This window comes from Thunnus thynnus, chromosome 1 (genome assembly GCF_963924715.1).
Source record: "Thunnus thynnus chromosome 1, fThuThy2.1, whole genome shotgun sequence".
In the NCBI taxonomy this organism is placed as follows: Eukaryota; Metazoa; Chordata; class Actinopteri; order Scombriformes; family Scombridae; genus Thunnus; species Thunnus thynnus.
This window is the reverse complement of record NC_089517.1, coordinates 25,254,420-25,270,066: the sequence shown is the minus strand read 5'-3', so window position 1 is coordinate 25,270,066 and position 15,647 is coordinate 25,254,420. Positions and strand designations below refer to the sequence as shown.

The 15,647-nt window shown below is 39.4% G+C and overlaps 1 protein-coding gene across 7 annotated transcripts in view; it reads left to right on the top strand.

Moving 5' to 3' along the window:
• Window positions 1-15,647, top strand: part of esrrga (estrogen-related receptor gamma a) — a 184,250-nt gene that overhangs the window by 38,752 nt on the left and 129,851 nt on the right. Inside the window, exon 1 of one of the 7 annotated variants that reach the window (XM_067592690.1) lies at window positions 3,347-5,777. The exons of 3 other annotated variants lie outside the window; for them this stretch is intronic. In XM_067592690.1, coding sequence (XP_067448791.1) covers window positions 5,752-5,777 — 26 coding nt within the window. In that variant the 5' untranslated portion in view covers window positions 3,347-5,751. Of the gene's footprint in view, window positions 1-3,346; window positions 5,778-15,647 lie in introns of those variants that run through there. 3 more of the 7 variants (XM_067592723.1, XM_067592670.1, XM_067592679.1) reach the window with 3 other exon arrangements.

Genomic DNA, 15,647 nt, shown 5'->3' with positions numbered 1-15,647 from the left:
GTGGACCTTGTTTTAAGATGAAAATATTTTGTCAAAAGTCTGTATGTGATCTTGTGTGTAAAATTACCAGAGCTTACCAGTAGTGTAGCATGATAGCATATAACACAAATAGCTCTACATCTTTCTGACATGTCAGCAAGCAGTGGACTGAAACCATTTACCGACGCCAATGAATTTGTGTGTTTCTATTTGCCTGTGAGCTCTTTGGCTCTGGCAAAATCTGTCTGGATCGAACAGAATATATGTACATGTGTGAAGAGAGAAAAGTATGGAAACATAAAGAGATTTCAACAGAGAAACAGGATGAGAATAGAGAAGATAAATCACTGTTTTCGGTATGCCTCAGACAGGCCATTCTCAGCTGCATCTCACCATTCTCACACTCAGCATCTCTCTACCAGTGTGAGTATGTTTGTGCTAGTGAGCAACTGGCAAGTCAAAATGAGTGTGTGTGTGTGTGTATGTGTCTGTGTGTGAGTGCATGCTGCAGTGTGTTTTGAGCCCAGTGGAAAAGCAGGAAGGGTTGCTAATCCGCGCGACTGGCCGAGCAGAAAGGCCATTCATATTTATAGCTGACTGAATCACATTCTGTCATACAGATGTCCAGTACTGAGACCAGGAACAAGTATTACTCCAGAACAAAACAGAAATATGGGTTTAAAGGAAAACTCGGACCAGAGCCATATTTTATAGCCTGCCCAGTCACCCTTTGATACATATGACACCATGACTGAAAAGTAGAGAAACTCATTAGACCCAAATATGGTTTACAAATTGGCTACAGCCAGCATGATAATCTGCTGAGTCATCCCATCCCTCTAGAAACTGAGCAAGAACCACAGAATGGGAAAACTTGGACAAAGTGTTTCTGATGGCACCACATAAGTTTGTAAAGGGGTATTTTGAAGCTTGACATTTTGACAGAAATAGGGAACCTGATTGTAGGTCCTGATTTGTTGTGAATAAAATGATTTACTTTGTAGTTTGAAAGTGATGTTGGCATCTTTTGAGTATACTTCAGTACAGCCACAATTTCCTTCCTTACAAGCAATGGTAACCAATCAACAATGGAAATTAGAAGAACTGTAGCTGTAAAGTTGTTTTGCATTGACTTTATCAATCAGCTATGGCGGTTGCTGCTTTAAGTGGAAGTAAGCCGCATTCACCAAATTGAATGAGGAGGTGTGTTTATCGACACAGTGCCTTTGTCGGTCGCTTCCCAGCCTTTTAGGTATAGAGATATATTTAACCTGCTGCATCACAGTCATCCAGAGGTTAGACAGGAATAACTAGAACTGGACAGCAATAGAGGGTCTAAAAGTGAACTGAGGCTGTGAATGTTATTTATAGTCCTAGGTCACATTCTGTCACACACGTCTATGCCAAACAGTCAGAAATCCTAGAAACACCATACAGAACTAAAGAGTTGAATGGTAAAGAAAAAACTGGTCTAGAATGTACACATTTTCATGGCCTTAAGGCATTTTATGACTGAAATCCACTATTCATCTCTGCACCAAAACCATTAAAATAAAATTTGAATTGAGATCAGTTTAAAAGAACTGGAGGACTGGACTACAGCATGTCCAGAACCAAACCCAACAATAATAAGACACCTTTGTATTGGAACCAAAGATTATACAAAGAAGGTTAAACCTGAGCCCACATCACATTGTTTCTTAAGTGTGTGTGTGTGTGTGTGTGTGTTGGTGCGTGTGCACAGGCACATCATGCTCTCCGTCCATGATATTAGTCAGATGAGGTATTTTGGGAGAACAGACTGTTCTCTCTCAGTGTGACTCCAGTCAGCGTGCCATTTTCATGAATCATATCACTGACCGAGATACTTGATTGTTTCTGTACACACCCACGCAGAAATACATAAATAGAGACACACACAAACATAAGTACTTGTGCACTTACACATTTGTTCACACACAGTAGATGCACAGAGACACTATCACACACATACAGACATCAGAGGCTCCAGACAGATGTTCAGAGAAGGCAACTATCTTCTCCAAGGGAAGGGTTCGTTTGGGCAGCAGCGGTAGAAGCAGCAGCTAATGTTTTAAGGCAGTGTTAAAAAAACAGTGGTGATGTGTGCTATTTTATGACAATAATAGCAAACATATTGAACGCATCAATACCAGATTAAAAGTGATCCAAATTTTATCTTTTGTAACTTGAGTATCACAACACCCACCCTCTATAGACTTTTTTTTTCCCTAAAGCTTTTTATGTTACTGCTCTGCTACTATTTTGCAGCTGCACAGTGTATTTATCAGTGTTTGTCTAAAGAACTATCTCAAATTGTTATTCTTCTCAAGTTGCTCCAAAGAAGAAAGAAAGTAGAAAGAGATATACATAGTGTTGTCTGTGAACACCCTTATTACCCGCCATGACATTATGTGCAAAGGTATCCAGCAAAGGACTCGATTCATCTCTAGAAAAGTTCCGTAATAGAGTGCAGATACAGTAAATGAGCATCATATTGTCCAAATGATGGCTTGATATATCGCATTTGGAAAATAAACTCATGCAGTATGTGCTTTTGTAAGTTTTTAAGGTCCAATTTGTGAATGTGTGTATATCCTGCAGGTCCCAGTTTACATAATATTTGTGTCTCGGTGTAAGTAAGTAAATAAGTAAAGCTTTATTTATACAGCACTTTTTAAAAACACACAGTTACAAAGTGCTTTGCACACAAACACACACACACAAATAAATAAATAAAGCAAAATGAATTACAACATAAAACACAGCACAGTGAGAAACAGACCAAACTAAAAACATAGGACAGGGACGGAGATCTATAAAAAGGCTAGCCTATAGCCTATAGTGTGTGTGTGTGTGTGTGTGTGTGTGTGTGTGTGAGCTAGATCTACGGTGGGGAGTCCTAGTTTCAAAGCTGTCATTAATTAGCTGGAAGAGACCACTGTCAGCATCAAATCTGACAGAAGAAGAGGGTCCAGGGGAATACTTTACTCACACACACACAAACAGCAGTGCTGCTGCCACTTCCACAAATAGGCATCAAACAATGATGCTAAAAGAAAGCAACAAAAACGTCAAATTATCTGTTCATCAAATGTGTATATTTACATTAGTGTTGATTGTCTAGATGAGTTTATACAAGGCACCGAGTTGTGCAGTTAAATAAGTCTAAATGTGTAACAATACCCTCGAGGAACAATAAAGACTGAGATTTAATCTCTGTAGTATCTTACCATGTTTGTCAAAGCTAATTCATATGATTGCTGGTTATGCAGTTACATGTCAGAATAAAAGCCAGAAAGCCGGAGAGACCGGAGGAGACTGAAAATTTATCGCATCGTATTTGACAAATGCGATTTACATCAATGAAAGGCAGTAAGTCAAGCGGTTCAAGGGGATAACTGCTAACAATACTCCAGAGAAAGAGTCATACATTCAATCAGTTTGTATTTATCTGTCAGCTGCGTTGGTGGGGCCTCTAGAGAGAGGGAAATACACATTCTCACATAATACTTACATAAAGAAAACACACACACACACACACACATACTGTACAATGTGCAGACAAATGCAGATGCACACACAAAGACAGAAACATATCCTCAGACATGAACCACACACCAGAGATGCAGTCATCGTCCAGAGCAGGAATTATTCCATCTGTACAGTATGTGTGTGTTTGTGTGTGTGTTCCCTCCTCTCTCCCTTGAGTACTCTCACCTCAACCTCTCACAACCTTTCCACCTTTGCACGTTCCCCTCCTGACTGAAACTAGGTCTCCCTCTTCTTTCTTTTTCTCTCCTCCCCCACACCCCCCATTACTCTGTCTCTTGCTCTTGTTCCCTCCACTTCTTTTTGTTATATAGATATTCTCTCTCTTCTTCTGTATTGAGATACCCCCCTCACAGCACCCCCAGTGACCCTGTCCATGACCACTGACCTCAGGGGTAAATGCAAGGTCCCACCTCACCAGGAAATAAAGACATTAGCTTCCTCCCGCTGTCTGACCTCGCTCACCTCCCTCGTCTTCCCTCACCCCTTCTTCCATATTCCTCTCCCTAAATCCCCTCTGTACCACCTCCTGTTCTGTTTTCTTTTTCCTCCCTTCAGCCACCTCTCTCAACACCATCTCCTCATTGTGTCTCCTGTCCTCTCCCTTTTCTTGTCCCATTATATTCTATGATGCAAAAAGCAGTTTCAGTTTTTTTTTTTTTTTTTTTAAACTCATTATTTTCAACAGCCAAAGTCAGACAAGACAAACACTTCATTCAGGCAAAGTCAGGCACTTCATTCATCTTTAACTTGTTTCTACCTCCAACCATTAGTTGGAAAAATCTAAAAGTTGTTTTCAGACTGTGACTTCTGAATTCTTCTTTCAGTTTTTTATTTTTTTGCATTTAAACTTTTTTGTCATTGGAAGATAGCCGATGGTGCAGCTTTGCTTTTGGAAAATCATGTTCAATGCAGCAAGGATGTAAAAATGTATAGATTTACAGTAATGTGTTAGTAATGGTTCAGCTGCTAATATTCATTAAAAAGCTAGTTAGCCCTAAAATCAATGTATTCCCGATTAAAGAGAAGTCAATAATTATCTAAGGAACCATCAATTAATCAGTTTTCAAGTTGCTTATCTCGGCAATAGTCACTATGTCAAATGGTTAAAGACCTAATCATATAAACTGATAAATAATTCGGTCTTTGTGTCATTCCCAGGCTGTACCGGCTGGTGTACTGGAGGCAGAGGAGGTTGCTCCTCCTCTTTTTTTGAGAGGCAAGAGGGAGATTAAAATATTAAAAAGAGTAATTGGTTTAAATAAACCATTACCAACACTCAGTTTCATTTATAAAATATTTTTTCTCTCTTCTTTGAAAAAAAAAATCCATTACTGAAATTCTGATTGAAATGCTTCAACAGCAACATCTTGCAGGGCAGGCAAGAGGGGAAAGAGCAGTGTGTGTAAGTGGTGGTGGGGGCAGAGGAGGATGGACTCCTGCTGTCCTCCTTAAGGCAATTTTATGTACTTCATTTTTTTTCATGCTAATCTGTTATTGGCCAAAACACATAAATTGCCATTCCAACGTAGGACGTCCTCCCTAACCAATCAACAATCAGAATACAATATTGACATCATGTTGGTCATTGATAATTTCCTCTACCACTGCATTTATACGTGAGTGTGACAAACTGGCAGTAAAGCAATAGATAGATTCATATTTTATATGGTAGCATATTAGAAAAGAAATTATAACATGCAAATTGCAAAGTACTTTTAAACACATCACCACAAATTACATTTTATTTAAGTGTTTCAGCAGAGTCCAAATTTGCTTTTTTCAGATAGACATTTGCCTTTTTTTTAATTGTGCAGTAGATAGCTACTTCCGTTAGCCAACGCAATAGTTGTAGCTGCCCTGAAGGACTGTGGAGGACTGTTAAGCTAACAGGAGAATGGATTTGGACTGGGGGGTACAGCAGCGGCAGGACACTGCCAGGGAGCGGATGGAGAGCTCTGCACGGCGAGACTATGGTGGCGTGCGGTGGCGGCCTGACATGCTGCTGCTCTGAAGTGAACTCCTCTCAACAATAGAAAGTTAACAACTTAAATGAAATGAAACAAGCGGGAGAGTTAGCTCGTTTGTCATTGTTGCTAATGACTGGTTAACCTGCAGCAACAAAGTTCTGTTAACAAACAAACAAGATGACCAAACAGCAACAAATGCAGTGGGACGTTATGACATGGATTCTTCATCTCCATGAAAGAAAGAAGACATCAGATAACGTGAGTCAGATACAGCTTCTCTCTCTCTCTCTCTCTCTCTCTCTCTCTCTCTCTCTCTCTCTCTCTCTCTCTCTCTCTCTCTCTCTCTCTTTCTGTCTCTTTAGTCACTAATTTCATCTTTGATGGTTAAATGTCTCTGTGGCTGTCGTGTGAATTTATCTCCTTAACAAGAATGTAGCAAAGAGATCATATATTGTGCTGTAGGTAGTTTTCCAGTTTTTAATTGAGTGGTTGTTCAGTCACCTGTTGATGTTGTGTGATTTATGGATGAGTGTGTAGGAGGTCTGGCTGCTCGGTTATGAGAATTTATTTATTCTTGTTCGTTTTTAAGCTGAGCCGTATATTGAGTAATAAGCTTAAAGTAACAAGAATTAGGAATTTTTAATTACTTACAACATTGTTAACACTGTCCGCTTGGTAGGCTATATTTTACTGTAAGTAAGTCATGTATTTGATACATGCATTAATACTTTTTGATGTGAACCTACACTTTTAGATCAGTGAATAGCACTAGTGAATGGCATATAAGATTGACCACTCAAATCGGGTGGGGGTCAATACGATGAGATAGAATGATGCGGTTTGTTGTAATATTCCATGTTACTGTTTGAATATGGATTGCTATATATCAACAGGTTATGCTGTAAATTATATCGGTGTATGGTGTTTTAAAATCTTGTTCTTGTCTCTGCACAGCCCTGCATTTGAACATAAGAACATAATATAACTTGAACTAGGGGTGGGTGATATGGCAAAAGTGTCATATCACGATTTTTTTCAGGCAGGATCATGATTCACAATCTTATCATGATTCTTTTTCATGTTAGTTTTTAAGACTATTTTGCAAGTTATTTAACAATTATCAAGATTCAAGATTCAAAAAACTTAATCGTCAATCACATGATAGAATTTTGTCTTAGGTTAGGGGCTCACATATACCATAAAAACATACACCCATGGAAGACTCACATAAAATTACATTAAAACATAAACAATTCCATAAATGAGTAAGAGCAGGTGTGCAAAGCTGCATTAAAAAGTACACAGTCTATTTGGCCTTGTTTAAAATGGATATTGCATTGGGAAACCAATAGTACACCAACCAGTACATACAGACTTCACAGCTGACAAGCAAACAGTTGATGTTTTATAGAAGCATTAGTGTGTTGTTTCGGATAACTAGCAGGATGTGCACCATTTTAAAAAAAAAAAAAAAAAAAAAAAAAAAAGGCACCAACATAGTACACTAGAGCTGACATCATGCTAGCTTGCAGGTTGACAGAGGTTAGTGCTACCAGTTAGCAGGCTTATAGCCCAGCTGTCAGTTTAACATGATGTGCAGCAGGTGAGCTTTCTAGCAGGACATTAAAACTGCCGTAGATTTAACAAACAAGGCTAACAAGCAGCAAATCTGTGAGCTAACTGGTGAGCTGGCAACGTGACGATGCTCAGACAGGTGGCAGGCTAACAGTGAGGCCCAAAACAAGCGCTGCTGCTTGCTGTTTTCGTAGAATTTACCATTAAAAACATACAGTTTGGGCTCCTGATGTGTACAGAACAGATAGTTTTCTCTGCTGTAAACTCAGATCCTTGTCACTGGAGGTCATTTTCTCCAGCAGATTGGAGATGTGGTACGAGGCGCTCACCATGCTGGTGCTGTTACCCGTAAGTGTCACGCTAGCAGACCAAGCTCTGTCATGGAGCTGAACTGATACAATGTGCGCTGTAGCACCATACTAACGATTGGCAGATCATGGAGACATTTTAATCATTCACAATCTAATATCGTCATATCACACACCCCTGACTTGAACATGAGAAAGTAGAAATGAGTAGCCAACTAATGTAAAATAAAATGATGCGGTAGTTTGGTTTTCCTCCTATCCTCCTCAATTTTTCAAGTCACCAGCCGCCACTGGTGCTAACTAATCGTTTTTTAGTAATTTATGTTCTATGTATCATATCCTTTGAACCAGTAAGACTTACTCACATCACAGTATATATTTTCAAAATTGCTAACAGAAAAATAATTTTCTTTATTGTCTAATTTGATGACATGCTGGGGTCATGTTCCATGTGATCCACCATCCATGACTACTCATACTATATCACTTCAGTCACCCAAAAAACTTAATTTGCATGACTGTTAGCTAGAGCCAGTGTTGTTAAATCAGGACTGAAATTGGACACTGTATTAACGTCAGTATGTGTATATACAGTATTTCTGTATGTTGTTTTGTCTAGGGTCTTTTTCTTTGTAAAACTGGATTCTGGGTTTTCCCTTGAGAGACACCCCCACTGCTCCATATCTCTCTTTCTTATTTTTTTCAGCACAGTCTTTGCTGAGATCATATTTTCTGCACTTTTCCTTGTCTTAATGAAGAGCTGAAGTCACATTTCTCATCGTTCTTTTTATCAGCAGATGCTTTAATTTAGTAATGGTCTCGTCATTTTTCTTGTTAATGTTATGTGTAGTAAAAATGGATAATGCAAATTGTTATCTGTCTCCAAAATATTACTGTATGATGGGAGATTAGAGCCTCAGTTTTCTGACGTCTCACTTGAGGAACAACTTGTTCATGACTCAAAATTTAGACTAAGATAGATAATACGGGTAACATAAAAATTCAGTTTTAGCATGGATCTCTGCTTTAATGTCAGATTGTATGTAGTCCACATATCTAGCCCCTCAGTTAGCTAACAACTAACTCTAAATGAGTTGGAAAGGAGGGCATACATGCTGAAATACACTTTGAAAAGAAAAAGTGTTTGCATACAGTTTTGTCGGGTGTATTATCTTTCGTATGTGTGTGCGTGTCGTTGGGTGTATATATTTGTATCTTCTTGTGTCTGCTTGTGTACGCACTACCGTGGCTTTGCGCTTCTATGCATGTGTGTCTGCATCATTAGTGTGTTGGTTTTTCATCCACAGTGTGAAAAAGAAAAGTATTCCCATGAGATTGCTCTTCTTCTCTCCCTCACTCCCTTGTTCCTGAGAGAACGGGAGAGGGAGAAAGCATTTGTCTGGTGCAGTTGTTTCGCAGCAGTAACACAAGTCAGGCATGTCAACTGCTTTATGCATATTCATAACTTTTTCCTGTCTCAGGATATAGAACACAAACACAGACAGAAAACAGAGTACATACCTCATTTCTTTTCTTAATTCACCTCCGCCTCTCTACTCTAAATCCCTCTCACTTCTCTCTAAGACATTTGTCTGAACTTTACAGAAAGTACGAATGATTGCTGCTTTCTGAAAGAAAATTAATGCAGTGAGTTAAAGAGAAAAATATTGTGAATCCAGAAAAAGTTATTTGCCAGAATAGTTAGTTAAAGTTTATTTGACTCAATGACCTAAAGCAATGTTATAGTCACTGTAAATGTAGAGTATCAGGATGCCATTCAGCATGAACTGAGGGTCCCTTCAGCCGTTGTGTTTTTGTTGTGTTATCGCTTCCCCATTTACATTGAGTTATTTCAAACCAGTGAAACAGCGCCTGTCTAGATTGCAATGCGTGGTGTCAGTCTGCTGTCACAGAGGTAATCGCATCACGTCATCTACTGAGCGGAAGCCAGGTGAAGTTGGTTACATCTCCTGGCCCGGACTAAAAAATATCAACTTCAAACTACTGTGAATATGTGGGTGGTAGTAACTCTGAGGGAAAATGTGAACAGAAGTCAGAAAGTGAGCAACGTCATTTAAATGAAACAACCAGGATGCTAATGTTACTGTGCTTGTCCTAGTAACGTTATCTAACAGTGGGCAGACACCGGGAAATTTGATGAAAGACAAACTACTCAAAATAATTATTGACTAAAAATGGAATATAATGGGAGACCTGAACCCATTAGATAAACTTGACAACCTGGACTTCAGTGTGAAACAACTTTTATTGAACATTTACTGCCATGAAAAGATAGTGACTTTAAGTCAAATACAGCCTTACCTGTCTCATTATGTTAGTATTTTATTTTTTCTCTCTCTGCTGTTTATTTTAAAGCACTATGTCATTTTGTTTAGAAACCTCCATTTAATTATGATTATTATTTTATTGGTAATGGCAAAATAGCTTGCTGTGGCTGCTTGTATGAACACTGTGCAGTTTCCACTTAAATATACTGTATAACCTTGTTATCTTGAATGTTTCTGTTTTATAGTCAGGGCTGTTGACGTTTGTCATTGCATCCACACAGACTCTCAAGCACCATGGACAGGGCCTGCCTGGGCTTTTAGTCTTGTAGCCTGTGCAGAGGTCTGGTAGTTGATTATTGTATCCTTTTCATCTTTGCTTTGCTTTTGTGTTGTTTAATGAGTACTTAGCTTGGGTACGAGACTAGACAAGGACTACTGTATGTATATAGATATATTTTAACCACTGTTGCCCTTAGTAAGAGAAGGCAGAGTCACAGTAAAACTACTAGAGAAAAGCCCACTAGCATTATATCACAGGCTGACAGAAAAACTTTGGAAAGCAGACACACACAGCCTATAGTGTATATACAGTTTATATATATATATTGTGTGTGTATGTGTGTATGAGAGTGAGACAGAGAGCAGGGGTATAGTGAGGTCAGGTTTGTGGGAGAATTTTTCTAGCTGTGTGTTTGATTCAGTTTGGTTTACAACAGATGGGCCTACTGTGACCCACAGGCAAATACATGTAACCCCCACCCCTTCACCCATACCCACACATACACTCACATACACACACACAATAACTGCTTATTTTCTGGTCCAGAGCATATAGCTATAATGTTCACAGAGTCTAGTGCTGTGGTTCACAGTAGGCTACCGGTAAGACACATAAAGACAGCCATGTGCCTGTACAATGATCAGGGTGGCTGATACTAGTTTCCCTGTAGCACTGTACTTTGCGTGGGTTTGTTCTTGATGTGGGTGTATATGGATGAATGAATATTCTGCACAGTGGTCAACTTTGACTAACTATTTGCACCTGGTGGCAAACAAATCTTTCCCCATTTATGTTGCATTGAGTGCATAGAGTGTCCCTAGGCTTAGCCACATTACCAACACCACCGTCAATGTGGCAGTAATGTAGGGACCTAAAAGCATATTTTTCCTTGCCTTAGTGAAAACATACTGGGGTGTTAGTGGCCAATTGCACCACTTTAACACCGTTAAACTAGAGGCCCTGGTCTTTACTCCAGAGATACGGAGGAATGTTGGAGTGGGTGTCATGTTGAGGCAATTTGTGTGGACTGCAGACACACACGATAGTCCATGGACCCGAGGGGGACAATGCAGTTCACAGTTACCATGACGATTAACACTTAGGGTCAACTCAGGTCAGCTGGAAGAGTAGGAGGAGAAAGATAGGAGGGAGACACAGAATTGAAGATGATAGGGTTAATTTAATTGGTGAATTTTAAGGAGAGGAAGTAAGGAAAGCATAAGAAAAGGAAAGAGGGTGGGGAAAGAGTAAGATGGATGGAGTAAATGGGGAAATGGGGCAGAGAAAGAGGCCATGTAATGGTAAGGAGAAAAGCGAAGGGTGAGGAAGGGAGATTTGAGTGGAGATGAAAAGAAGAGACAAGGGAAAGAAATAGGGGGTTCATAGAAAAAAGACAAGAATGAAAAGATAGAGGAAAAAGTGAATGAGGGGGTGAAGAATACAGAACAGTGTTTAGCTAAGTTGAAATGCTTAGCTAAAGAAACTGCAATACAGCAAGCTGTACAAGGTTATTTATTAAAGTTATTAGAGTGATTTCTGTGGTTTCATCAAACTTTGGACAAATGTGTCAGTTATCACAAATAAATGGTATAAATTAAGACAATTAAACTGTTGGTCTCAATGACTTTTTGTGAAGTATTATTTCAGGAATAATGAAAAATTGTATTTTAATATATGGAACTATTGATGATTATGGTGATTTTTTTTTTAGTCAATATGTGCTTGTAATCATGAATAGAAAAATGTGGACCAGGTTATAGATTGATGAATTTATCATGTGTACATATGGAAATTATTATATCCGCCTTGACTTGGTAGCAACGTTATATCTATCTTCTTTTTAACATGTAAGTTCACCCCTTCTCTCCTCTCCTCTCTTTTTTCTCCCTCCTTCTGTTCCTTCCCTCCTCCTTCCCTCTCCCTTCTATTGATGATACATCACTTCCTTGTTTTTGACCAGTAGGCTTGCACATTGATAGAGAACCATCCTCTCTCTCAACTCATTAGTGTAACACAATATACTGTTGGTCTGTAAACTACTGCTGACAATGACTCTGATGAAGACCTATGTGGGTCGCAACACATTGGTCATTTTAAAATAAACACATTTCAATTTTTGCACAAACCCTACAGTGTGCCATGGATTGTTTTGAAGGAGACTTGCATTTTACATTTTTGACTGAGACTATATTCCACCCATGCAATGAGCCCTTCACAAGATGTAAATTGTTATGTTGTGAGTTATAAGGTTGGACGCTCCTGTGTGATCATATATGAAATCCTCAGTAGGCAAAAGTTTCATAAACTTTTTTAACCTATCACCCAAATTTGGATAATTGGGACTCAGGCATTTGTTTTACTTAGAAGACACCGTAGACCTTCATCAGTCTGCTAATCTTTAAGTGAGCATGATGGATAGACAGACTGAGAGACACATGCAGTGACGTTTTATAAGAAAAAAAAATCTGTTTGCACTGTGATTCAACTATGTCTAACTTTAATAAATGTCAGATGCCTTCATACACTCAATTAAACATAGAGATGGTTGACCACCATAAAGTGTTGGGCCACCATAATCCTCTAGAACAGCTTCAGTGCTCCTTGGTATAGATTATCCAAGTCTCTGAACTCTACTGGATGGATAAACACCATTCTTCCAAAATATATTCCTTCATTAGGTGTTTTGATGATGATGGTAGATGATGGTTAAAGCAAATTTTCATCTGCAGTTCCTTGGCAGGTCACAATTTAAACACACACACTGTTACGGAGCAGCACTAAACAAACTAGACAAGTAAGACAGGGCACATAATAAAAAACTGCACACTACATCACTCACATCATGTCAGCAACCAGTGGCAACCTGCTGCTGATTTGCTGCTGTACTATTGCAGCGCATTTAAAAATCACTACATAGGAAGCAAATCTTTTTGCAGTCTCATTTGCCTCTTTTGGTTTAAACTAATAAAGACTGAAAAAGTTTTCATAGTGCGTTTTAAGCATGCATCCGTATCCCACTTCAGTTCCTTGTCCAACCACAGTGCAGTGTGATTTCTATAACTGTACTTGTCAGTTTGTATTCACGGTGCGGACATTCAAGGGACAAAAAAAGATCTTTCCACTCTGTTTTCCAATTTTGCTCTTGCTCTCTCACTCATACAATCACTGCTCTCTTTCTTGCTGTCTTTCTCTCTGAGTGCTTGTCTTCTCTCCTCTTTCATCTGCATTGCCCTGTCTGCCCTTAGCAGCAAACCTCTGCTTATTAGAGAAAGAGAGAGAAACAGAGACTGATGGAGAGCGATGACAAAAAGATAGAGAGGGGGAGAACAGAGAGAAATAGAAAGCAAATTTTGCTTGTCAGGATTTCTGTGTGTGCGTGTGTGTGTGTGTGTGTGCGTGTGCGTGTGCATGTGTGTGTATGTGTGTGTCTGAGAGTGAGAGGAGGAGAGAGAGATTTTTGCTTATCGGACAGGAAGTGGATCTCTTACAATAGCATTCTGACGTTTCCTCTTCTCTAATGTGGAAAACTGTTAAGATTCCTATTCCAGATACCACACACACACACACACACACACACACACACACACACGCGTCACAGCGGTGCAGATAAGATGCAGCTGCTGTGCTGGAGACAGAATCACTGAGTCAGCCATATGTATTCACAGACTTAAGACAATCACTAATTCACACTACCACAAAAGCACACACACAGACACAAACACACACAATCGAACATGAGGCTTACATACATCACATACAGTTTTATATTTGGTATTCAGCTGACGCTCCTAATACAGTCATAGGGAGAGAGAGGGAATAAACAGACAGGTAGAGAGAAAGACATTGGGTCGGTAGAGATGGTAGAAATGATGATGAGACAGAGAAATAAAGAGGGAAATAGAGTCAGAACAGGGAAGAGGAAGCTAAAGAAAGAGAAAATGGATTGGAAGAGGCACTGAGGGAAGAAGTCAAACAGAGATGTAAGAAAAAGATTGGATTACCATGACTGTCCATCTGTATAACTTCCATAGACAAAGCAATAAATGTAAAGAAACTGACATAATTCAATAGTGATTAAAGATGCATCTACTTGTTATGAACTTTAGCATGTAAGGTCCTCAGTCTATCTATACAGCAGAAAAGTCCTCTGACATGCAGGAAGTGATGCATGATGTGTTAAATGTGCGATGTGTAATAAATAGGAGAGATCAGAAGCATGCATGGCCAACAATAGCCAGAGTAGCTACCTAGACATATAAGGAGAAGATTTTGCACTGCAATCATTGAAGCTTTTATCACCTCAAGCAATATGATTGTCGGGCCTTGCATGCTAATTAGGGCTGTCACTTTTAAAAACAATAAAGTTTGAAGGAATGTGAACTAAACTAAAACTCAACGTGCGTTCTAGGATTGAGGTCATTCTATTCATTTGCGTTGCCTCAGCTGCCTCATTTGAGTGACAAGCTGACAGGTGACTTCAGATTGGTTGTCGAGGTAATGTTACTGCAAACATCCACACTTTTATCGATTTTTTTTCCATCTGTGGTCCAAAATGCCTCCATACTTTACTTCTTAGTTGGTTTTGGTGTCATGATGTCATGATGATCTGTTCAGTGTGGTTTGGTAGTTTCCCTTATTTTGAATCAACAAAGTGGGAACGCTGTCACAGTTTACTGATAGAGCAACTGGGCATTCAGACTACTTTATTTATCCCAGAAGGGCAATTCGGTTTCACAGTCTACCCGGGCAGGCACTTGATCGGACTGACAGTGCATTTTATGGACGCCACCAGTGGAGTACAAGGCACAGACCGCTGCACTTATATACTGTAAGATTTTGTAGGATTATTACAGATTGAATATTTAATTGTTTCCCATGTTTGAATGGTAAAGAGCGACAGCCCCAGTGCACAGAGATTTATGCATCCTGAGGATATGTTGTTTCAGGCCCCTCATTCCACATAATTTAATTAGAAATCAATAAAATTAGATGGACTGACTGAGTGACTTGATAGATTTGACACACATTTTAAATAACAGGCTTAAAAATCAGCAACTCAGCATTCACCCAAACTGGAAGTCAAATAAATTACACAATACACTGACACAAAAGAATTCTTTCAGGCTTCTGTATAATGGGACTAATAAAAAATAATATTTTTAACGATTGTCAGAAAGTGAGACATCTGGATGGTGTAACGGAGAGATAGGGTATGATGCAAGAGTGAAGTTGTGTCAGAGAAAAGGAGGAAAGGTGAGACAGAGAGGTTGACAGCCTGACAGTCAGACACAGGGAGAATACCCAGGAAAGTCTTTCTCTGACTCATATTTTTCCATCTCGGTAAACCAGTGATCCCTCTCTAGTCCAGAGCTGTTCAAATGTTTACGTAGTGTCTTTGTGTGTATGAGAGAGAGAACAGAGAGAATGGAGTGGAAATGAAGATGGTTAGAAGGGTAGGAGACAGTGTGCCTGTCAGTGACCCAGCTAAGTGTGGGGTCATTCAGTGTACAAGTGGAATCTTCCCAAATGCTTGAAAAGGCTGTCTAATGGCAGAGCAGGTGCTCCATGGTGTTGGACTGATTGTAATGGGAAGATTGAATTTTGTGTGTGAGTGAGTGTGTGTGTGTGTTTGTAAAGAAGCTGGGTGCAGAAGGCATCTTGAGCGAGGGTGGACATT